The 23,257-nt window shown below is 39.7% G+C and overlaps 1 protein-coding gene and 2 long non-coding RNA genes across 3 annotated transcripts; 2 read left to right on the top strand and 1 right to left on the bottom strand.

The window, feature by feature from the left end:
• Positions 1–2,630: 2,630 nt before the first annotated feature.
• On the bottom strand, positions 2,631–8,190 carry LOC103722500 (DNA repair protein XRCC3 homolog). The gene is made up of 2 exons (XM_008813086.3): positions 7,121–8,190; positions 2,631–2,941 (listed from the first exon to the last, which is right to left on the bottom strand). Exons 1-2 carry the CDS (start codon positions 8,029–8,031, stop codon positions 2,929–2,931), a joined length of 924 nt encoding a protein of 307 aa, XP_008811308.1. The 5' UTR covers positions 8,032–8,190; the 3' UTR covers positions 2,631–2,928.
• A 4,014-nt stretch (positions 8,191–12,204) lies between these two features.
• Positions 12,205–14,167, top strand: LOC120110510. The gene is made up of 2 exons (XR_005511553.1): positions 12,205–12,882; positions 13,942–14,167. It is a non-coding gene; the product is annotated as an uncharacterized LOC120110510 (long non-coding RNA).
• Positions 14,168–20,130: 5,963 nt separating this feature from the next.
• Positions 20,131–22,093, top strand: LOC120110508. The gene is made up of 2 exons (XR_005511548.1): positions 20,131–20,808; positions 21,868–22,093. It is a non-coding gene; the product is annotated as an uncharacterized LOC120110508 (long non-coding RNA).
• Positions 22,094–23,257: the final 1,164 nt, after the last annotated feature.

Below are 23,257 nucleotides of genomic sequence, written 5' to 3'. Positions count from 1 at the left end.
CTATGAACCAAAAAAAAAAAAAGGAGTGCTTTGCTCTTTCAGTGGATGTGCCGGCAATGGGGAGATTGGGCTAGCTGCACAATCTGACGTTAGAAGCATATTTGGTTAAAAAAAGAATGAAAATAAAAATAAATAACTTTCATTCTAATTATTTGATCTAAAAATAAAAATATTTCAATTCTGGAAAAATTATTCTCGGCTCTTTCTAACATTCAAAACTCATTGCAAATTTTAATCTATTTTAATTTTAATTTAATTTCGGTCAAGAACCAACCGCATCCTAGATGAATGCCAATTAGAGATGTGTTCGCAAAGAAGATAATTTATTTCTGTTAATAGCTTTACAAATATTTTAATTCTTACGTTGACTAATCTACATCTACATCCAGTTCATATACATCTTTTGTTCCGCTCAACATTGCTCATCACGTGCATCTGACTTGGACACGGTTCGGACTTAGACTCGCGAACGCACGATGCACAATTAACGGCCCCTATTAATTATGCCAGTCGGGAGGAATTATTGTTCTCGAGAGACCGTTGAAACTCTGCGATGCGCAATTTGCTGGGCACGGGGTGGGGAGGAAACTTGCAAACCAGATCAAATCAGTCAAAAACGTCACACTTGACGCTTAAATAAGGACTGGTCATCGATTAAATGTACAAACTAAAAATGAAAAAAATTCCCCCACAAACCCCCTGCACCTAACCATGCCTTTTGTTTAGCATCCTACTTTTCGCTTGTGCAGGCACAACCGCATAAGCAAAGATGGGTGTATCGCATCAAACCCCCTGAAAGGTTGTCGACAGCTCGAAATATATAGAGTTTCCATTCTGCTTCGGTAGTATCCTATATAGTATTTTTCATCTTAAAGCCCGCATTTCCAAATTTTTTCAAGATCAATTTCGATGAGTCTGTCTTAGACGAAGGTACGAAGGACGGCGCGAATTTTGTTATTCGAGACCCGTCTGCTAGGATCGTAGCTGCAGGGAGCAGTCAACTCTTCGACATATCGATTCCGAGTGCGGAGCTAAGAGCCGCTTGGGTGGGCCTTCATTACTCCCGATGTATTTTACGGACCAGTTTTATCATTCTAAAGGAAGACTCAGCCACATCAGTTGGATCGGAGAGGCCCAAGAGGTAATGATTGCGTCCACTTTTATGTGAAGCTAATGAAACTGCGAATTGGATGACTACTTATATAACCAGTCATTCTGGTGGCGATGAGAAGTTGCCCTTGGCAGTCCGAGGTATTTTATTTTTTGATTTTATTGCGCGCATTCGTACTCGTTAGATATGATACACCCGTCTTAGCAAAAAAAAAAAAAGAAAAAAAGAGAAGAGAAGAAGAAGGAGGAGGAGGAGGAGGAGGTTGTATCACATCCCGGCGAGGTCCATATATCGTTCAAATCCAAGTAGTAAGCTGGTCTACGACAATAGAATACCGCCTTCTCTTAAAAATTACAAAAAAATATTGCCACCGATGGCTAGCCATTAGTCCTAAGTAGTAAGGTACAGTGGAGAGTGATGCTTTTGAAATAGACAGCCCGGCTATCTTTGCGGGCGTAGAACTGACCACGAGCCAGTCTTCAGACTTGAACTATATTCATTTGTAGTTTAATTTTAAGCTGATTGTATATAAAATTTAATATCCTCTGTGCTCAAACCTGACCCATGATCGGCTCTAATGCACCGAGCAGGAAGTAGAGGCAGTGAATATAGGATTGTGCATCTTAGGACTTTCCCTGTGAAAAATTGAAGGGGGACAGAAAGGGTGAAAAGCATAGATTACGGGACGGCAGCTGACTTGCTGGGACTTGATATACTCAGCCGGTAACTGAGGACTTGATCAGCAAAATATTTTAAATATGAAAACATATATACCGTTTCTTTTACTTTTCTAGGTTTCTTTTGGTTCGGCTTAATTTATCATGTATGTTTCGTATATCGATCAATAACCTGGTAGGGGTCGAGTCTAGCCTAGCCCATGGCCCTTGAAACTCAGCCTGGACTCCTTTTTTCTTTTTTTCTCTTTTTTTTTAGAGTCAGGTCTTCACTGACTTAGGATTCACCATGGAGAGCGCCGTAAAGCCCATGTCGTAGAGCGGCATCTCATCAAGGCGCATCATGTTGTTTTTTTTTTTTAGGATGGATATATCATACAGTGCATGTATGAATACATTTAAAAAAATTAAAAATAATAAATTTCGAAGCATACCAGATAACTCCTCTCTTCCACTCAAAGAGTATTCTTAGAATGGTTGGCCACATAAGATACTACGACGCATCGTGTTTGGCAGCCAACACGATGTACCATCTTTAACAGCTATCCATCTTACAATGATGTGGCAGCTATTTAAGGATGTACAGCTTTCTGCAGTGCAAAACATGCGCGGCTGAGGTTTCAAACTTTTTGGGCCAGCCTGGCCCATTAACAGCCCTAAATTCATGCATGAAGGTGATGAAGAAGTGTCTTATTTTTAGGCCACCAGGAAGTCCAGTCAGCTTCATGTGCACTCTTACATGCTGTTTGAATTGAAGAAAATAGAGAGAAGAGAATAGAGATAAATGAAGTTTCCCACATTTGATTAGGAAAATAAGGAAAAAGGTGGGGAGAAAAGAAGAGAAGTGAAGAGAAACTATTTCTTTCCTAACTACCAATTTTTTTCTCCGCGAAGAGATGAGAGAAAAAAAGTTTTAACACTCAAAATAAGTATTTTTCTTCCTCCTTTGCCTCAAGACCAGATGGATCAAATAGTTTTATGTTTTCTTTTCTTTTGTTGTGCATGCAAACAAGAGAGGTGAAAAATGTCTCTCTTTCTCTTCACTTCTCACCTCCTTTTACTCTTCTTTTCTCCTCTCCATGATATCCAAACAAAGCATTCGAAGTAGCCATCTCCAACAAGAAATGGGAAGCAAGACAATAGTTAATTTTGAGGCCTGCGTGATATGAAACAGTAATCATTTATCCTCTTCCACCTCTAAATCTGAAACTTTTTAGTTAGTACTTGAAAAATAAAATCCAAAATCACATTTGCTATTGATTTTTATCCGGTATAAGTTGCTTTAATTCGTGAATTACCTTTCCACTTCTTCCTTTCCTTTCTTGTTGTAATCATGTTTTTTTATTCAAACTTTCATTTGTGGACCTTTTCTTAGGAATTAATTAAGCAAGTGGCATTCTTTGTTTTTCCCAGGGACCGAGACTAAGAGAATACAGCCTTGTCATTAAGGCTGTGCTCAATTCAGCGGAAAAAAAAGTAGAATAGAGATAGTAAGCTATTCATCTATGAATAATTATTCTTTAAGTTTCTTTTTTAGCTAAACTTTCTTTAGTAATTGTAGATTGAGGGTGTTTTCATACATTACAGAAAAGGTGGGGCAGAAAAATAAGCAGGACCTTAGAACTGAGCAGCTTTAGGATATCAGTGTACAGTCCCTCTCAAGTAGAGTTATACCACGTTCAGCTTCATTTTGAGTTCGTGTCTGGGCCAGTGGTGAGTGTGTAGGTGCGAGGATTCTCTTTTCTACCCATCATGCATCATGAAGGTACATAGCATTCTTTTTGCATTATACACATCAATAATTTTTCTTAAAGCAATTACGCTGATACATATCAATATTATCCAGCACACTTGATACAGAGTTTCCAATGAAAACAAGATGCAATTAGGAAACTCTGTTGATTGAAATCCATAAAACTCTTTTCCACTCAACATGGAGTCAGTTGTGAACTAAGAGAACATCAAAACTGTTGTTGAACTTCAAAACTATCAACTAATGTTAACTTATCATAAGTCACTGATGTATAAAAACTAACCGATTTGAAAATTATTATTTCATTGATTAGTGTTTGTGCAATTTTTAGACGAATAAGACCTTTAGTGAAAAGCGAAAAGCGCAAATTACTTCTATTTCATTTCATTCTGTAAAGATAACAAAACTTTTAAGGATTTTTTTTAAAAAAAATAGAAACACTAAAGTAGACTTATTCTTTGGAGTATCTCGAGATATGTGTTTGTTCAGAATAACAAATGTACTTTCTTCCATGTTGTGCTGTAGATTACAGTATTTGTTTGCTGCCCACACATATTGCAACATGAGTTGTCTATTTAAAGTATCTTGTGCTAATTCATACTTTAAATCATCATAATGCTATTATAGTCCACTGCACAAAGTTTTACTTGACATTATCTGGCACCTCTAACATTTTCTTATGTTTATCATCATAATTTTGCATTTTCCAAATAATTTAGAATGTAGAATATGCAGCTTAATTGTTTAAAGTATATTTTTAATGAGCTAGGCCATATAGTTTACATAGAACTTTTTCTCTTTGTCCATTATAACCTGTTTATCTTTAGGGTTGCATGTTTTTGTATAGTAAAGAAAGGAAAAAAAAGGAATGGCCTAGTGCACAAGACTCCCACCATTATAGGATCTAGAAAAAGTCAGATATATGCAAATCTTATTTCTATGTGTGGAGAGATAGTTTCCATGTTTCAATCCATAGCCTCTAGATCATAATTGAGCAACCTTACCATCGTGCCAAGGTTCACCCTCTTGACCTGACATTGTACAATCAATTTAAGAAGAATAGTCAATGGCCCTTTGATATTTTTTAACCTTGCCTAAGGTAAATTCGGTTATGCAAGTTATGCGTATCAACATTAGTACTGGTTCTAATACATGCCTAACTACAACTTGTAGGAGGCAATCAATGAGGATGCAATTTAATGCAAATCATTGAATGATTTCACTCTCTACATGAATTTTCTCCATCTATTCCCAGCAAGATTGGTTGCAAACCCCCATCTTCTGGAGCTATAACCTGGCATGGCTCCTCGGAAGCTGCCAAATTTGTTGCTACGAGAGAAATAGTTCGTCATCTGCAGAGAGCTTAAATTTGTGTTTGCTAACTCTCTTCTACCATAGAATACTTTAGGCAAAGTCTTGGTAACGGTTTAGCCTCAAAACTGCGATCACTTACGATTTAGAACCACAAAACATGCAATATGGTTCTATGTGCCAATTGATATCCTAAACAAACAGAAGTATTAGAGTATTATCTATGGTGTTTGACCTATATCACTGAACGATTTTGTTTGCAGCCTGACCATGGACCTTACTCTTTGCATGTAATTGATGCTCATCCTGTGGTTGATCAACTGGCTACCTACTGCTAGAAAAACAGTTGTTACGGTTCCCTTGTTGCTCCATAGATGCTTGTCTGGCAAACTTTATGGCATTATCTTAATTAACGAGTCAGATCGAGCTATTATGAGATGAACACAACTTCTTTTGGGCCTAGGAAAGAAAGCTTGATTTATTATACATCATAATGCTATAGATTACTGACAAGTCATCCATTATACCATTGCATTTGAAATATTTCACATCTTTCATTTACTTTATGATTCCTTTCACAATACCTTTTCTCCCAGGAGCATGCTCCTGATTTATCTTACATGTCAAGTCTTAGATTTTTTTTCTTCCAGATAAATTTATCTCAGAAGCCAAATTCTGTTCCTAGTTATCCAGATCATGCCGATACAGGCAGTACTTAACAGAATTAGATATGTCTTAACCAGTTATTCTGTTCAGGAAACTTTCACTCTTCATTAATTTCAATCATTCTGTGTTTCTTCGGTTGCTATATTGCCCTATCAAATTCATCATAAATGCGTCACTGGTGAATTACTCTTGCCCTATCTAAAGTCCCAATCGTGTTACACAAGATGATTTCTGCTCTGTACCCAAAAGAAGATGATTTCTGCTAAATTCCTTGGAAATTCCACTAGCTGAAAACTCTTCAGATGCATTTGCAAGCATTGCTTTAACAAAGTCGCTTTTCTGGTCATTGCATAACAGAGTATGCCTTGTGATATTATCTATCATCTTCTTAAGTTCCATCATTTAGTTTTCTTTGTGAAGGATATGATGATTGATATGAGATCTTGGAATTAAGAGCAGCCAAACTATCTCTTATAGTGGTTAGAGATTCACATTTTGCTCATACAGTGTCATGTTTGACAATGACCTTCTAATTTGTGGTTTTTTTTATAAAAAAAAAAAATGAAAGTCTGATGATCAATTTTTTTCTGTTTGTTTCTATAAATAAGTTATTTGAAGTTTTTCATCAGTCAAGAGCAAATTTGATTCAAATTATTACCCAAATTATATGCTTCGTCAAGGGTACATTTAGCAGACACATAAGTTTACCATACTATTTAGCGATCATTCAACATTAAGGAGATGTCTTAGTTCTTCTATTCCACTGGTGGAAGTAGGAGTATCATTGAATCCCATGTCCTAACAACACCATTCTGTGAGTTACTAAGCACGATATTTGGTCACTATATTAGCTATGAATTTGTTTGATAAGCCAACAGACAAGTTGAAAGATGGTGGTATTCCTTGTTATGTTTCCTCAGAACCACCAAATATATTTATCCATATGATCATCATGGAATGTATAACCTTTGATACTTCCAAAAATCTCAGAATAACTTCAATTCCCTTTTCTTATAAAAGAATTAGAAGGTGCTTGGAGCAAAGAACTGGCGTGAATGATTTGGCATTTAGCTAAATCTTGTGTTTCAAATAGATCTAGTGTGGTGTTTTTATGTTTCAGTCAAGTGAATCAGGTTAAGCCATTTTAAAACATCTACAGCAGTAGTGTGATCAAAACATTCATATATCACAAAGTAACACAGTGAATTGTAATTCAATCATTGGTAACCCTTTACCTAACATCAAACATTAGGTTTTCCTAGTATTTCAATACTTTAAAATCAAATAGAACAGTCAAAAACTACTAATTGTAGATCAAGATTCACGAATGCAAGGATGCACCAATATATTAAGATGAAGTGTTCAGTGAAACATTTCTTCAAGCTCGTGCTGTGTTAAGCATAGGACACAAAGTAAACGAGTATGAAACAATTAATTGTAGCGGAACCATCTAATATAAACAAAAGAACAACAACATTGCGTTTATGCCCTACAGGCTACAACCAACCAAGAAGGCTTTCAAAAAGTGCTTTCAAAAAGTCCATTCCTTTTTTAAAATTATAAGGAAAACAGACGAGTGCAAAAAAGATCGGCAAAAGTTCTCACCTTTGAGTCTCGACTCCAAAGACCCCTTCTCTCACGATCACGAACTCGCACGAAGCCTCCGGCAAATGAGGGGCGAACACCACCTCCATCTTCCTCCTCGTCCTCACCACGGTTCGGTCGTCCCGATCGTCCGATTCCCCAAACTCCAAAGCCCTTTCACTCCTCACAATCTCGTCGCTCCTCGACAAGAAGATCCTCGTGTTGACGCAATTCGCCCACGAGAGCCCCAGCGCAGGGCAAACCCGCCTCCCCGACGACCACAAGGACCCGTAGTTCCCCACTCGGATGGCACTGCTACTCGACCCATCCGACTCCGAGACCCCCACCACGTCGACCACTTGGTTGGTGACCACCACAACCGCCCCGAACCGCCTCGCCTGTTCCTTGAGCTTGGCGGCGATCTTGAAGAAGAGCGAGGACCGGCGCTTGAGGTCGGCCGGGGTGTTGTCGAACTCAGAGCGGAAGAGGGCGGCGATGGAGTCGACGACGAGGAGGCGGACGGGGAGGGCGGAAGGGGGCCGGGCGATGAGGGCGTCGGCGGCGGCGAGGAGGGAGAAGAGGTCGTCGGGGGAGTGGGCGGGGCGGACGAAGACGTGGTCGAGGGGGTTGAGGGCGGCAGCGGAGGAGGGGGCGGAGGAGGGGAGGAGGCAGAGGAGGCGGCGGAGTGGGAAGGGGAACTCGGAGTGGATGTAGAGGGAGGCGGCGGAGAGGCCGCCTAGGGCCGGGGGGCGGAGGGCGGCGAGAAGGAGCTGGAGGCAGAGCTGGGTCTTGCCGGCGCCGCTCTCGCCGGCGAGCTCGGTGACGGAGCCGACGGGGAGGCCGCCACGGACGAGGCGGTCGAGGACGGGACAGCCTAGGGTGAGCTTCTGGGTGGGAAGATTGAACAGTTTCTCCGGTTTTACGGGAATCATCGAGTCCTTTCTTTCTCTAGTCGTCGCTGGGGATAACAGATGCAGGCGAAGAAGAGGGAGAGGAGTCCTGGATCATGCCCTGGTTCGGCCCAAACTTGGTCACTTGGGCGGGGATTTAAAAACTTGCAAGAAAAAAAATGAAAATAAAATAATAAACAAGAAAAAGTTGAATAATATGAGTTAAGCCACTCGACTAGTTCGTTGTATTTTGCCGCCTTTGAGTTGGGCCGCATAAAAGTGTGATTGGCGAAGAGAGTCGAGCGACCTCCTTGCTTTATTTTTTACAATAGAATTGCTCAAATTAAAAAATAGTGTTATCCATGTATGTTTGATTGCGGTTTGGGCCAAAACAATCACGTATTGAGGACACGACTATTATAACTACTACTTCCGCATTAATTGGCTACGGATGAGTGTTATTTGTTTAAGATGAGAGTGATACTCAAGCGACTTGAAAAATCATTACGTCTTGGATTCTATTTTTTGAATTTTTCTCTTTTAAAATAAATTATATGTCTAAAACCGGATCGAATACCCAATATAGATCGAATATCGGTACACTCATATCCATATTTATTTTACTTGACAAATACATATATAAACATGGATATTGGTCAACTGCAAATTATCATATCCATATTTATTTTAAATAAACACTGATACAAATTGGCTACTGAAAGTGTAGATATAAATGTAAATATTAGTTGGATAATTAAACTTTATAACCACATATCAAAGAAAATACTGAGTGAAAGATAAATCAAGTTAATAGCATATTAATATGATTATTTATTTCTTTTAGAAGTTTTTGATTACAATATAAAATTAAATAGAATAACATATAGAATCGGATATTCGGATGTAGATCGAATATTGTTTATCCATATCCATATCCATTTTTCTTTTACAGATATAGATACAAATATGCATATTAGTCCGGATGCTCAAAATTATATGTATATTCAGATAGATTTGGATATGAAAATGGTTCTAAAGTCTAGACGGATATTATCTAGTCCACTTTCATCCTTGAAATTAAACATTTGTATTACTAGAGAGAACAATTACCGATATAGCCAAAAATCAACTTATCTATCATGGGTCAACACGTGGCATGCAGAAAGACCAATTTTAAATAGATTTGAATTTTGGGGGTTACAACTTTGTAGTGAAGGAAATCCAAAAAAGGAATGATGGTTATAGTTTATCCCTTGTTTTTTGTCTCTAGTCGTAACATAACCTTGCCCCCTCCTATATATAGACAGAGCTAAGGGATCTTAAAAAAACATGATCTCATAGCTCGTCTAACTCATTATCATTTTGCTCTTATTTCTTGTAAGTCAATGAGATAACCTATAGCAAGTCGATGAGCCAACCAGCAAAAGCCGACCATAGAAGGCCAACTAACAAAAACCGACCCAAAGGCTGATCGAAAGGCTGGCCAAAAACTAGATCGACTAGAGCGGGATTGACCTAACCAGGCCAAGCTATTCAAGCCGAGATGTCTAGGCTAACCTATAGCGAGAGGAGGAGCTGACCTAATGAGCTAATTTGGCGACTCCTCTATAAAAATGAGCTTAGAGCACCAAGCATACAAATTTCTCTTTTCTACTGTTATTCTAAAGCCCTTTCTAACTTAGGCATCAAAGAATCTGGCAAGATTTGTTGTTCTTCTTTCTTCATGTGTGCATGTTCATCAATGTTCTCCGAGCCTCCACCTTCCTCATATGGGAATTTGGCATCAATAGTTACTTCTATTTACATAGCTTGTTAGCGTGAGCAATCTAAAAAAACAATCTAGGCAAAAACCAGGCTTGGAATAGATCTTTCAGCTCGAATTCTCACTTAGCCTTGTTAATGATCTAGGGCAAAATTTTGGTAGAAATAAGAGCTGACCTGGTTTGAGCTAAGTCCAACCCCTAAAAAATATCCTAATTTGGCTTAGACTTTGGCAGGGCTGTCAACGGGCCGAGCTGCTCGGGCTCGGCTCGGGCCCGGCTCGGTAAAACCCCGGCTCGGTCTCGGCTTGTTAGTCAAACGAGCCCGAGCTCGAGCCCAAAATGAGGCCCGTTTAAATCCGAGCCCGAGCCCGAGCTCGAGCCCGAGCAGCTCACGAGCCCAAATGAGGGCTCAGTTCAATTAACAATTTAATTGGGTCCCAATTAAACTTGGACTCAACCCTATTAAATTTTATTTGGCTTAATCAATTTAAATCCTAATCTGATTGAACTCAGTTGGATTTAGATCAGACCCAACCCAAGCTAACCCAAATCTATTTAATTTTTTTAAATCGAATTAGATTGGTTCGGATTCGGACCCGACCCGTTAACCCGAACCCGAACCAATAACCCATTTCCTCCACCTCCTCTCTCTTTTTATTTTTTTTCTTCTCCTTCCTTCTGGGTTTTTCCAGAAGCTTCCTGCACCCGGTGTGGCGGTGTCCCTCCCCTCTCGCCTTCCTCCTCCGCCTACCGCCGCCGATGCCTTGCTGCCTCCTTCCGCCACCTGGGAAAGAAGCACCCGAGGCCCCTCCCCCTGTTTCTTCTCCGTTTCTCCCCCTCCCTTTTCCTCTCTTTGCCGACTCCTCCACCGGCGAGACTGCGACAGAGGAGGGGATGAGAAGCCCTCCTCCACCGGCGAATCAGGGGAGGAGCCGAGGAGTCCCTCACACGGGAGGGTCGGCCCACAGCCGGCGGCGCCCGCGGCCAAGCCCGCGGCTTCCTCGGCCGTGCCTGCGGCCAACGCCCGTGCCGACGATGCTCGCGGCCGAAGCCGGCGTCCGCCGCACGCGACGAGGTGAGTCCATTCTTCTCTCTTTTTTTTCTTTTTTTATTTCTTTCTTTCCTTCTTTCTTTTCTTCTTCTTCTTTTCTTTCTCTCTCTCCTTCGTTCTTCTCTCCGACGACGAACCGTCGGGACTCGGAACCGAGCTCGGCTGCTCGTTGTTCACTCTGACGGAGATGGGGATGGGGATGGGGCGGGCTCGGGCAAACGAGCTTTACGAGCCCGAGCCCGAGCCCGAGCCGGGCTGTGCCACCCGAGCCCGAGCCCAATACAGGGCTCGGTACCGAGCCCGAGACCGAGCCCGAGCCAGGAAATTGGTGAAACGAGCCGAGCCGAGCCTACGGAGGCTCGGGCTCGGCTCGGCTCGTTAACAGCCCTAGACTTTGGTTTGGTCCAAGACTGTCTAAGGTTTGAGTTTTGAAATTCAAGCTTATTTCAAGCTTAGAATTGACATTGATGATCAACACCCTCAATGTCCCGATTGCACATGTATTTGAGTGGAAGTTAATTAGCCACATTATCCGTGAACCAGGTATGGTTAATGTTACTAATAATTTGGTTCACAACGTGTAACACCCTGAACCAGGGTTAGGGTAGCTTAAGTAATTTTTACCAGTTATGAAGCATCTTCATGATTTTAACCTAGTTTATTATGAGCATCTGAATGCACATGAAAGGTGAGGGAATATCAAAATTTTATGATGTAAATTGGATGGAAACTTTCCAGGAAGTTTGATTCAAAATCATTTCAAAAATGTCGGGATTTCGGCTGTTACAGAAAATTTTACGGTTCCACAGATTGAGAGTGCAATAACTCTGGATATAGTCCATGAATCTAAGTAAAATTTTAAACACATAATATACATTGAGTAGGGGATTTACTGTTGAAATTTCAGCTTAAATGGATTAGCCTACAGCCTGGAACAAAGCAAGTTAGGTGAGTCCCTCGGAAGCCTGTCATTACAGAAAACTGCAGACCTAGATTTGTCCAAAATTTCTATAAAAAGTAGGAAGCATGACGTGGCCTAAAACCTAGTTTTTAAAACCCCTGGGAACCACTCTTTTGACAAGTTAGGTGTCTGGGAAGCTAACGTGTCAAAAGGGGGGGTGTCTAGCATGTTTCAGCAGGCAGCAACTTGTGCTGCTGCTGTTCAACCGTTAGGAGTTCAGTGGTTGGTTGTAGGTGCCAGCCCAAATCAGGCCAGGAAAAGCTCCAGGGAGGGAGAGAGGAAGCTAGGGAAGAGAGAGAGCTACTTGGGGAATCCAAATAATTTGTGGAAGAAGGTTTAAAGTAAAGAGGAAGAGCAACTTGCTGTTGGGCTGCAGAACAGAAATACAGAAATTTTTGGTGCACCCAGGCTTCCTAGCAAATTTTAGGTGAATTTTCCAAACTTTTAGTGATTCTAATTGTAGTCCCACGTAGGAGGGTGATAAAAGAAGATTTTAGTTATTCTAGATGAATTTTTAGGTATGAAAAAGGAATTGAACTATGCTTCCGAAGTTGTTGAAAGCAGTCTGAAATTCTGCAGAAAGAAGCGATGGGATTTCTTTGTGTTTTAGGTGATTAAATTGTTATTTAAAGCTGAAAGTTTGTAGGTTGTGTTAGGGATTTCCTAGTCCTAACACAGAGCCTAATAGGTGGAATTGATTGTTAAGAACCTCCGGGAGTTAAGAGGTTTAATTGGCTCGAAAACAGAACAAACAAGCTGAAAACAGGGGAATTGAATTCTGATTTATTTTTGGTGTTAAGTAGTTGTTTGGCAGCTGAAAATTTATAGATGATATAGAAGGTTTTCTAGTCCTAACCCAGGGTATCAAAGAGGGAGATAAAAGCTTGGAAACCTTTGAGAATTGAGAGGTTTTATTTATCCTAAAATAAGACAAGCAAGGTAAAAAAATCAGAAAGTTAAGATGAGGGTGTTGGATTTCTTTTTGGAACATGCATAATCATGTTGCATCATATAGGTTATAATTTTGATTGACTCTTTTAATTATTTAGGAGGAGAAGAGAGTCCCGGAAGTGTGCCGGGAGTATCAAGCACTAGGGTGGTGCGTTAGCCATCACAAGGTGAGTGGTTTTCTTCTTAACCATGGTAGTTTATTTTGTAATTCCAGAGAAATGAATGATGTCTCCAAATTCAGAATGAATATGCTAAAGAATGAAAATAAGAAGTATTAATTCTCATGATTAAATTGCTTTCTATCAGTGGATAAATGATCTGATTTGGAAAATATATGCTATGCTTGAAAATACTTTAAATTCATGTTTGTTGATTCATAAGTTTATGAACTTATTTGGGAATTGATTAACCCAAAGTGACTGAACCACTTAAAACCCCTTATCACGGCCAAGAGAGTCATTTTAGTTTGACACCAAGCTATTCTTGAGTTGACCCCTATACTCTAGAGTCGACTCCAACCTGGTTACAGTAACTAATATTTGCACTTTTACCTTGGATACATCACATCAGAGTTTATGATATGTGCCCAATAGGGCAGAGATGGGACGCCGGGAGGGCGTAGCTATGATATGTGCTCAGTAGGGCAGAAATGGGACGCCGGGAGGGCGTAGTATGATATGTGCCAGTGGGGCAGAATTGGGACGCCGGGAGGGCGTAGTAGTAGCACCATGCATAGGACTGTCGAGCTACTCATGAGAATGGTGCCTCATGCGAGTGGCCGGCAGTAGGGCTCGCGGGAGCCATGATTTTCAATATTTAAGCTATGTATACATATGACTGACAACAAATGTATTATTTTTAAGCATAATGATTTCAGAACCTATGTGAATGTTCTATGTATCAAATTCTTCAAGGAAGGAAAGTGGACTCTACGGTCCAGAAAAAAAAAAAAGGACTTGAGCAAGGCGATTTTATTAATGCTTTATTTTAAAGCAACAGCTTTATTTCCTGCTAGTTGTAGTACTATTGGCAAATAGCAGATTTCTTATGTGGTTGAAACTAAGTGCTTTAAGATCAAATGCAAATGTTTCATATGTGGCATAAACACGTTACATTTGATGTATGTAAGTATCACAGCTGAAACCTCATATCTCCTCATGATTAACAGATTGTCCACTCACTGGGACTTAGGTCTCATCCCTCTCTTTTTCTGTAAATTCTTGCAGATCGGCAGAGTCATAACATTATAAAAGTACCGCATCAGTATCATCCTAGAAGTTTGTCATAGAAGGTTGGCCATGCCCCTCTGAGTGAAAGGAAAAACCTTTGTATTATGCATATAGTTGGGGTGTGAATGTAAACTAACTTGAGACAGATGTAAAGTTTGTTATATTTTGAGCTATGTATAGTAGACTTTAAGTTATCAATGAAAGCTTGGGTTGCTTTTAGTTATGATTAAAGTGAGTTAAATAAATTAAACTGACAGGTTTAGGATGTATTGATTTTATTGGTTGGTTGGATATAGTAATTGACAGGTTTTTAATAGTAACTTGTGAACCGCGGCACAAGATGCTAATAGAAACTCTGCTCGGTACTGTACCCGACTAACCTACTGTGGGAGGGGATCCCACAGCGGTTGGTATCAGAGCAAAGGGATTAGATTGCATGGGCATATGCATAATAAAGTTATTTTCAATCGGTCTGATCATTTCCATTTTTGTGATGTAGGGAGATGGTACAGACAAGATTAGGTTCTGGTGGAGAACGACCACCAGTCAGAAGTAGAGGTCGGGGTAGACCAAGAAAAGTTGATAGGGATGGCCAATCTGATAGGACTTCACCCAGTGTTTCATCTTCTGCCCCAAGAGTGGAGGCAGAGGTATCACCAGCTCATGAGCATGTGCATGATTCTCCACCTAATGTACCAACACAGGCACATATTCCTGGGTTATCAGATTTGATAGGAGTACTTACTCAAGCTATCACAGTTGCTGTAGCATCTACTCCTAATTTTCAGCCTAGTGGTGCTGAGGTAGAAAAGAGTTATGAGAGGGCTATAAAGTTAGGGGCAACAGAATTTCAGGGTACTACTGACCCAATACAAGCAGAAAATTGGTTTCAAAAGTTGGAAAGGGTGTTCACATTAATGAAAAGTACTGATGAACAGAAGTTGAGTGTTGCCACCTTTCTGTTAGAGGGCCGGGCCCGAAATTGGTGGAGGTCATATGTTGAAAGGCAGTCGCAGAAATCTGTAATTTCTTGGACTGATTTCAGAAGAGAATTTTATCAGCAGTATTACTCCACTGTGTACCGAGACCAGAAGAGAAGGGAATTTCTGAATTTGACCCTAGAGAATATGACTGTAGCTGATTATGAAGCAAGGTTTAGTGAATTGTCTCAGTTTGCTTCCGCTTTTGTAGCGGAAGAAAAAGAAAAGTGTAGATTTTTCCAAGATGGATTGAGGCTTGATATCAGGGCCAAAACAAGAATGCATGATTATAATAATTTCTCAGAATTGATAGGAAGGGCTATCAGAGCAGAAGAGATTGAAAGGGAGTTTTATGGGCGGAGGCAGGAGAGGTTCAAGAGGAGTGCACAAAGTCTATCCTTGGGTGGAGGGAGTCATCAGCCACCAAGGAAGACTTTTGTGGTTGGGCAGCCTAATCAAAATTTTAGGATGCCAGGAGAGTCAAGTAGAGATTCATTTGCTTTTACTAGTCCTGTACCAAGGAGACCAGAACAAAGAGTTGTACCACAGCCAGCAGAAAGTAGAGTTAATGGAAGAAGGGAGAATCAGGGTAGCTCTAATAGGGGAGTTAGCCCAGTAACTACCTCAGTCAGTCAGATTCCTCAGTGTAGGACTTGTGGGAAGTTACACCGTGGAAGGTGTAGAGAGGGGTTCAGGGATGTTTCCGGTGTGGCCAAATGGGCCATCGGAAAAGAGATTGCCCTAGGAATGTTCAAGATAGTGGTCCTCCACCAAGGTCTTTTGTCTCACGGGGACTTCCAGTGAAGGGCAGTAATTATAATGCTAGTACACCATCAAATAGAGTGGAGACTAGCATGAGTAGGCAGGACACTGTGCCAGGCCAATCAAGAGCTGAGGCCAGAGTGTTTGCCATGACAAGACAAGAGGCTCAGGCTACTCCTGATGTGGTGACAGGTACATTATCTATATTTGATCATGATGCATATGTATTGATTGACCCTGGGTCTACACATTCATATCTGTCACCAGCGTTTGCTATGCATACTGATAAAAATTTGAGTCTATTAGATTGTAGTCTGATGGTGTCTATACCAGTGGGGAAGCCATTTAAAGTAGAGCATGTGTACCAAAATTGTTCGGTAAGGGTAGGTGAACATGAGTTGGTAGCAGACTTGATACCTTTAGATATACATGATTTTGATGCTATTTTGGGTATGGATTGGTTAGCCGCACATCGAGCCAAAGTAGATTGCTTTAGGAAGGAAGTAAACTTTCACATGTTAGATGGCAGGGAGATATATTTTTCAGGTGAACGCCGAGTGCTTCCCTCATGTATTATTTCAGCTTTAGTGGCAAACAAATCCCTTAGAAAAGGGTATGGTGCATATCTAGCCTATGTGGTGAATACAGAGGCTGGTAAGCCGAACTTAGCAGATATTCCAGTGGTTTGTGAGTACCCAGACATTTTTCCAGAAGAACTTTCGGGGTTGCCACCAGATAGGGCAGTAGAGTTTGGTATTGATCTGATTCCAGATACCAGACCTATATCCAGGGCACCTTATAGAATGGCTCCAGTTGAATTAAGGGAGCTTAAGACTCAGTTGCAAGAATTGCTTGATAAAGGTTTTATTAAACCAAGTATTTCACCTTGGGGAGCTCCGGTATTGTTTGTTAAAAAGAAAGATGGTACTATGAGGTTGTGTATTGATTATAGACAGATTAATAAGGTAACCATCCGAAATAATTATCCATTGCCTCGTATAGATGATTTGTTTGATCAGCTCCAAGGAGCTAGAGTATTTTCAAAGATAGATCTCAGATCAGGATATCATCAGCTTAAGATTAAAAATGAGGATGTATCAAAGACAGCTTTTAGGACCCGGTATGGTCACTATGAGTTTCTAGTGATGCCGTTTGGTCTAACAAATGCTCCAGCAGCTTTTATGAGTTTGATGAATCAAGTATTTCAGCAGTACTTGGATAAATTTGTGATTGTGTTTATTGATGATATATTAGTATACTCCCAAAATGAAGTAGAACACAGAGAACACTTGAGGACTGTGTTGCAGGTGCTTCGAGAGAAACAATTGTATGCTAAGTTGAGTAAAAGTGAGTTTTGGCTGGATAAAGTGGGGTTCCTTGGTCATGTGATTTCAGCAGAGGGTGTATTGGTGGATCCACAGAAAGTGGATGCCATTGTGAACTGGGAATCACCCACTAGTCAGACAGAGGTAAGAAGTTTTCTGGCCGGTTACTACCGAAGATTTATTAAGAACTTTTCAATCATTGCCTCCCCAATGACCAAACTGCTTAGGAAGAATATAAAATTTGAATGGACTGCTGAATGTCAGAAAAGCATGGATGAATTAAAGAGTAGGCTGACCACTGCTCCTGTGCTTACCGTGCCTTCTGGTGAAGGAGGTTATGTGGTTTACAGTGATGCTTCCCGCAAAGGGTTGGGGTGTGTGTTGATGCAACAAGGAAAGGTAATTGCATATATTTCCCGACAACTTAGACCCCATGAATTGAATTACCCTACACATGATTTGGAACTTGCTGCAGTGGTATTTGCTCTCAAAGTGTGGAGACACTATTTGTATGGGGAAAAATGTCAGATATTCACAGATCACAAAAGTTTAAAGTATGTGCTAACCCAAAAAGAGCTAAATTTGAGACAGCGAAGGTGGGTAGAGCTTATTAAAGACTATGATTGCACAATTGAGTATCATCCTGGAAAGGCTAATGTAGTGGCAGATGCATTAAGCCGGAAGTCTACAGCCACCTTATCTCATATTAAGACTGTGTATTTGCCATTATTGACAGAATTGAGGATGTTGGGTGCTGAGTTATCAGTGGGAGATTCTAAAACCTTATTGGCTAGTTTCCAGGTTAGACCTACACTGGTGAATGAAATACATACAGCTCAGACTCAGGATTCACAATTGGTAAAAATTTTTGATGCTGTTCGGAATGGATCTCGAACAGATTTTATAATCAAAGAAAATGGTATTTTGATGTATGGGAACCGTGTTTGTGTTCCAGGGATCGGTAATCTTAGAAAGCAAATAATGGAGGAAGCTCATAGCTCGGCTTATGCTATGCATCCAGGAAGTACTAAGATGTATCGAACCATTAAGCAAAGTTATTGGTTGAATGGTATGAAAAGAGAAATAGCTGAATATGTATCTAAATGCCTAGTATGCCAACAGATTAAAGCAGAACATCAAAGTCCAGCTGGAAAATTGCAGCCACTACCTATCCCAGAATGGAAGTGGGAACATATTACAATGGATTTTGTTTTGGGTTTTCCAAAAACAAGTAAAGGTAATGATGCAATTTGGGTGATAATTGATAGATTAACTAAATTAGCTCATTTCCTGCCTATCAAGATAACATTTGCACTGGATAGATTAGCAAAGCTGTATGTGGATGAAATCATTTGTAGACATGGCCGGGGTTCCTATTTCAATTGTGTCAGATAGAGATCCTAGATTTACTTCATGATTTTGGCCAAGTTTACAAAGAGCCTTGGGCACCAGGTTGAATTTTAGTACTGCATTTCATCCGCAGTCTGATGGACAGTCTGAAAGAACTATTCAAACTTTAGAAGATATGCTACGGGCTTGGTGATAGAATTTTCGGGTAGTTGGGATGAATACCTACCATTAATGGAGTTTGCATACAATAACAGTTATCATTCCAGTATAGGCATGGCACCTTATGAGGCCCTTTATGGTAGAAAGTGCAGAACTCCAGTATGTTGGGATGAAGAGGGAGAAAGGAAATTGTTGGGCCCAGAAATAGTACAGATCACCTCAGATCAGATAAAATTGATTAAAGAAAGATTGAAGGTAGCCCAAGATAGACAGAAAAGTTATGCAGATCCAAAACGTAAAGATGTACATTTCAGTGTAGGAGATAAAGTTTTTCTCAAAGTTTCCCCTTGGAAGGGTATACTGAGGTTTGGAAAAAAAGAAAAATTAAACCCAAGGTATATCGGGCCATATGAAATAATAGAATGCATTGGGCAAGTAGCGTATCGCTTGATACTACCACCAGAACTCTCCCAGATACATAATGTGTTTCACATTTCAATGTTGAGGAAATATATTTCAGATCCATCTCATATTTTGCGGACTGAACCAGTTGAATTAAAAAGAGATTTATCTTATCCAGAGAAGCCAGTGCAGATTCTGAGTAGGAAAGTGAAACAGTTGCGCAATAGAGTTATACCCCTAGTTAAAGTGCTTTGGCAGAATCAAAATGCAGAAGAGGCTACTTGGGAAAGAGAAGATCAAATGAGAAGAAAATATCCATATCTATTCCAGATTTCAGGTAACTAAATTTCGAGGACGAAATTTTTTTTTTTTGTGGGGAAGAAAAATGTAACACCCTGAACCAGGGTTAGGGTAGCTTAAGTAATTTTTACCAGTTATGAAGCATCTTCATGATTTTAACCTAGTTTATTATGAGCATCTGAATGCACATGAAAGGTGAGGGAATATCAAAATTTTATGATGTAAATTGGATGGAAACTTTCCAGGAAGTTTGATTCAAAATCATTTCAAAAATGTCGGGATTTCGGCTGTTACAGAAAATTTTACGGTTCCACAGATTGAGAGTGCAATAACTCTGGATATAGTCCATGAATCTAAGTAAAATTTTAAACACATAATATACATTGAGTAGGGGATTTACTGTTGAAATTTCAGCTTAAATGGATTAGCCTACAGCCTGGAACAAAGCAAGTTAGGTGAGTCCCTCGGAAGCCTGTCATTACAGAAAACTGCAGACCTAGATTTGTCCAAAATTTCTATAAAAAGTAGGAAGCATGACGTGGCCTAAAACCTAGTTTTTAAAACCCCTGGGAACCACTCTTTTGACAAGTTAGGTGTCTGGGAAGCTAACGTGTCAAAAGGGGGGGTGTCTAGCATGTTTCAGCAGGCAGCAACTTGTGCTGCTGCTGTTCAACCGTTAGGAGTTCAGTGGTTGGTTGTAGGTGCCAGCACAAATCAGGCCAGGAAAAGCTCCAGGGAGGGAGAGAGGAAGCTAGGGAAGAGAGAGAGCTACTTGGGGAATCCAAATAATTTGTGGAAGAAGGTTTAAAGTAAAGAGGAAGAGCAACTTGCTGTTGGGCTGCAGAACAGAAATACAGAAATTTTTGGTGCACCCAGGCTTCCTAGCAAATTTTAGGTGAATTTTCCAAACTTTTAGTGATTCTAATTGTAGTCCCACGTAGGAGGGTGATAAAAGAAGATTTTAGTTATTCTAGATGAATTTTTAGGTATGAAAAAGGAATTGAACTATGCTTCCGAAGTTGTTGAAAGCAGTCTGAAATTCTGCAGAAAGAAGCGATGGGATTTCTTTGTGTTTTAGGTGATTAAATTGTTATTTAAAGCTGAAAGTTTGTAGGTTGTGTTAGGGATTTCCTAGTCCTAACACAGAGCCTAATAGGTGGAATTGATTGTTAAGAACCTCCGGGAGTTAAGAGGTTTAATTGGCTCGAAAACAGAACAAACAAGCTGAAAACAGGGGAATTGAATTCTGATTTATTTTTGGTGTTAAGTAGTTGTTTGGCAGCTGAAAATTTATAGATGATATAGAAGGTTTTCTAGTCCTAACCCAGGGTATCAAAGAGGGAGATAAAAGCTTGGAAACCTTTGAGAATTGAGAGGTTTTATTTATCCTAAAATAAGACAAGCAAGGTAAAAAAATCAGAAAGTTAAGATGAGGGTGTTGGATTTCTTTTTGGAACATGCATAATCATGTTGCATCATATAGGTTATAATTTTGATTGACTCTTTTAATTATTTAGGAGGAGAAGAGAGTCCCGGAAGTGTGCCGGGAGTATCAAGCACTAGGGTGGTGCGTTAGCCATCACAAGGTGAGTGGTTTTCTTCTTAACCATGGTAGTTTATTTTGTAATTCCAGAGAAATGAATGATGTCTCCAAATTCAGAATGAATATGCTAAAGAATGAAAATAAGAAGTATTAATTCTCATGATTAAATTGCTTTCTATCAGTGGATAAATGATCTGATTTGGAAAATATATGCTATGCTTGAAAATACTTTAAATTCATGTTTGTTGATTCATAAGTTTATGAACTTGTTTGGGAATGGATTAACCCAAAGTGACTGAACCACTTAAAACCCCTTATCACGGCCAAGAGAGTCATTTTAGTTTGACACCAAGCTATTCTGGAGTTGACCCCTATACTCTAGAGTCGACTCCAACCTGGTTCAGTAACTAATATTTGCACTTTTACCTTGGATACATCACATCAGAGTTTATGATATGTGCCCAATAGGGCAGAGATGGGACGCCGGGAGGGCGTAGCTATAATATGTGCCCAGTAGGACAGAAATGGGACGCCGGGAGGGCGTAGTATGATATGTGCCAGTGGGGCAGAATTGGGACGCCGGGAGGGCGTAGTAGTAGCACCATGCATAGGACTGTCGAGCTACTCATGAGAATGGTGCCTCATGCGAGTGGCCGGCAGTAGGGCTCGCGGGAGCCATGATTTTCAATATTTAAGCTATGTATACATATGACTGAGCAACAAATGTATTATTTTTAAGCATAATGATTTCAGAACCTATGTGAATGTTCTATGTATCAAATTCTTCAAGGAAGGAAAGTGGACTCTACGGTCCAGGAAAAAAAAAAAGGACTTGAGCAAGGCGATTTTATTAATGCTTTATTTTAAAGCAACAGCTTTATTTCCTGCTAGTTGTAGTACTATTGGCAAATAGCAGATTTCTTATGTGGTTGAAACTAAGTGCTTTAAGATCAAATGCAAATGTTTCATATGTGGCATAAACACGTTACATTTGATGTATGTAAGTATCACAGCTGAAACCTCATATCTCCTCATGATTAACAGATTGTCCACTCACTGGGACTTAGGTCTCATCCCTCTCTTTTTCTGTAAATTCTTGCAGATCGGCAGAGTCATAACATTATAAAAGTACCGCATCAGCATCATCCTAGAAGTTTGTCATAGAAGGTTGGCCATGCCCCTCTGAGTGAAAGGAAAAACCTTTGTATTATGCATATAGTTGGGGTGTGAATGTAAACTAACTTGAGACAGATGTAAAGTTTGTTATATTTTGAGCTATGTATAGTAGACTTTAAGTTATCAATGAAAGCTTGGGTTGCTTTTAGTTATGATTAAAGTGAGTTAAATAAATTAAACTGACAGGTTTAGGATGTATTGATTTTATTGGTTGGTTGGATATAGTAATTGACATGTTTTTAATAGTAACTTGTGAACCGCGGCACAAGCTGCTAATAGAAACTCTGCTCGGTACTGTACTCGACTAACCTACTGTGGGAGGGGATCCCACACAACGCTTGTTATTATTTTTTCAAACTAGGCCTCTATGGATGCTAAAACAATTTTTGGATTTACTTGGAGCATGCACTCTAACACACTTAGGTATTGTTTGCAAAAAAAAAAAAAACTCGGGCATTATCAAAAACAAGTATAATATCGATATTAAAATCTAAAAACTGCCTAGTTGTTTAACAACGATAGAGAGGCATTGTTGTGCATAAATGTTGATATTTGACTCCATGTTAACAAAGATCAGCAAATTTCAGAACAAGAACTCATGACATTCAATTGATTGTGCATAAGGAAAGTAAATAAAAATAAGTTAAATATAGCAAAAATAGTAAAGTTAAGATGAATATATAGTAAAGCAAAAATAATAAAATAAAAAATAAATATATTAAAGAAGTTGCAGAAGTTCTATGGATTAAAAATGAAGCATCAATTGAAATAACATGCAAATTTTAAAAAGAAAAAGGCTTGCCAAAACTCCAGTAAGGGGAGATGCTTTGTTTCTAAAAGTGGTAATAAAAAAAAGAAACCATAATAGAACGAGGATGAAAGTAATGAAGACGGAAACAAAGCTTGGAATAATATTGCAGGTGGCCCTAAATAGAAAATATTGTTAATTTACAAACCTATTTTATCTTGAAGCACAGCTCTAATTAAGGATTCATTTTCGTTGATGCAAAATCTATGATCAAGTTGCTGCAACATTGTCTAAACAATAGCATTAATTCCTACATACACACATCCCTAGTATTAGGATTGTTTGGAATGCAAATGATTCAAATTCATATGGCTGCATATTTTTTTGCATGTCGCTCTCGCTGAGGCACATCTTTCGACAATGTATCATGAGGATTAGTTGGCTTTAAGTCATGCCTTGAGATAAAATTTGCTAAATGTCTGTTTGGATAATTGGACTAAAAATTTTATTTGATTTGTAGATTGGGTCAGTGCTGTTGGGGGAAAAATGAATTACCCAAAACACGTGG

Source organism: Phoenix dactylifera, chromosome 1, assembly GCF_009389715.1.
Source record: "Phoenix dactylifera cultivar Barhee BC4 chromosome 1, palm_55x_up_171113_PBpolish2nd_filt_p, whole genome shotgun sequence".
Lineage (NCBI taxonomy): Eukaryota > Viridiplantae > Streptophyta > Magnoliopsida > Arecales > Arecaceae > Phoenix > Phoenix dactylifera.
The sequence above is the reverse complement of the archived record's forward strand: the minus strand, read 5'-3'. Positions and strand labels throughout refer to the sequence as shown.

What these genes read in the sequence shown, in the direction of transcription:
- LOC103722500 (XM_008813086.3), bottom strand. Translation starts at nt 8,031, where the DNA reads ATGATTCCCGTAAAACCGGAGAAACTGTTCAATCTTCCCACCCAGAAG.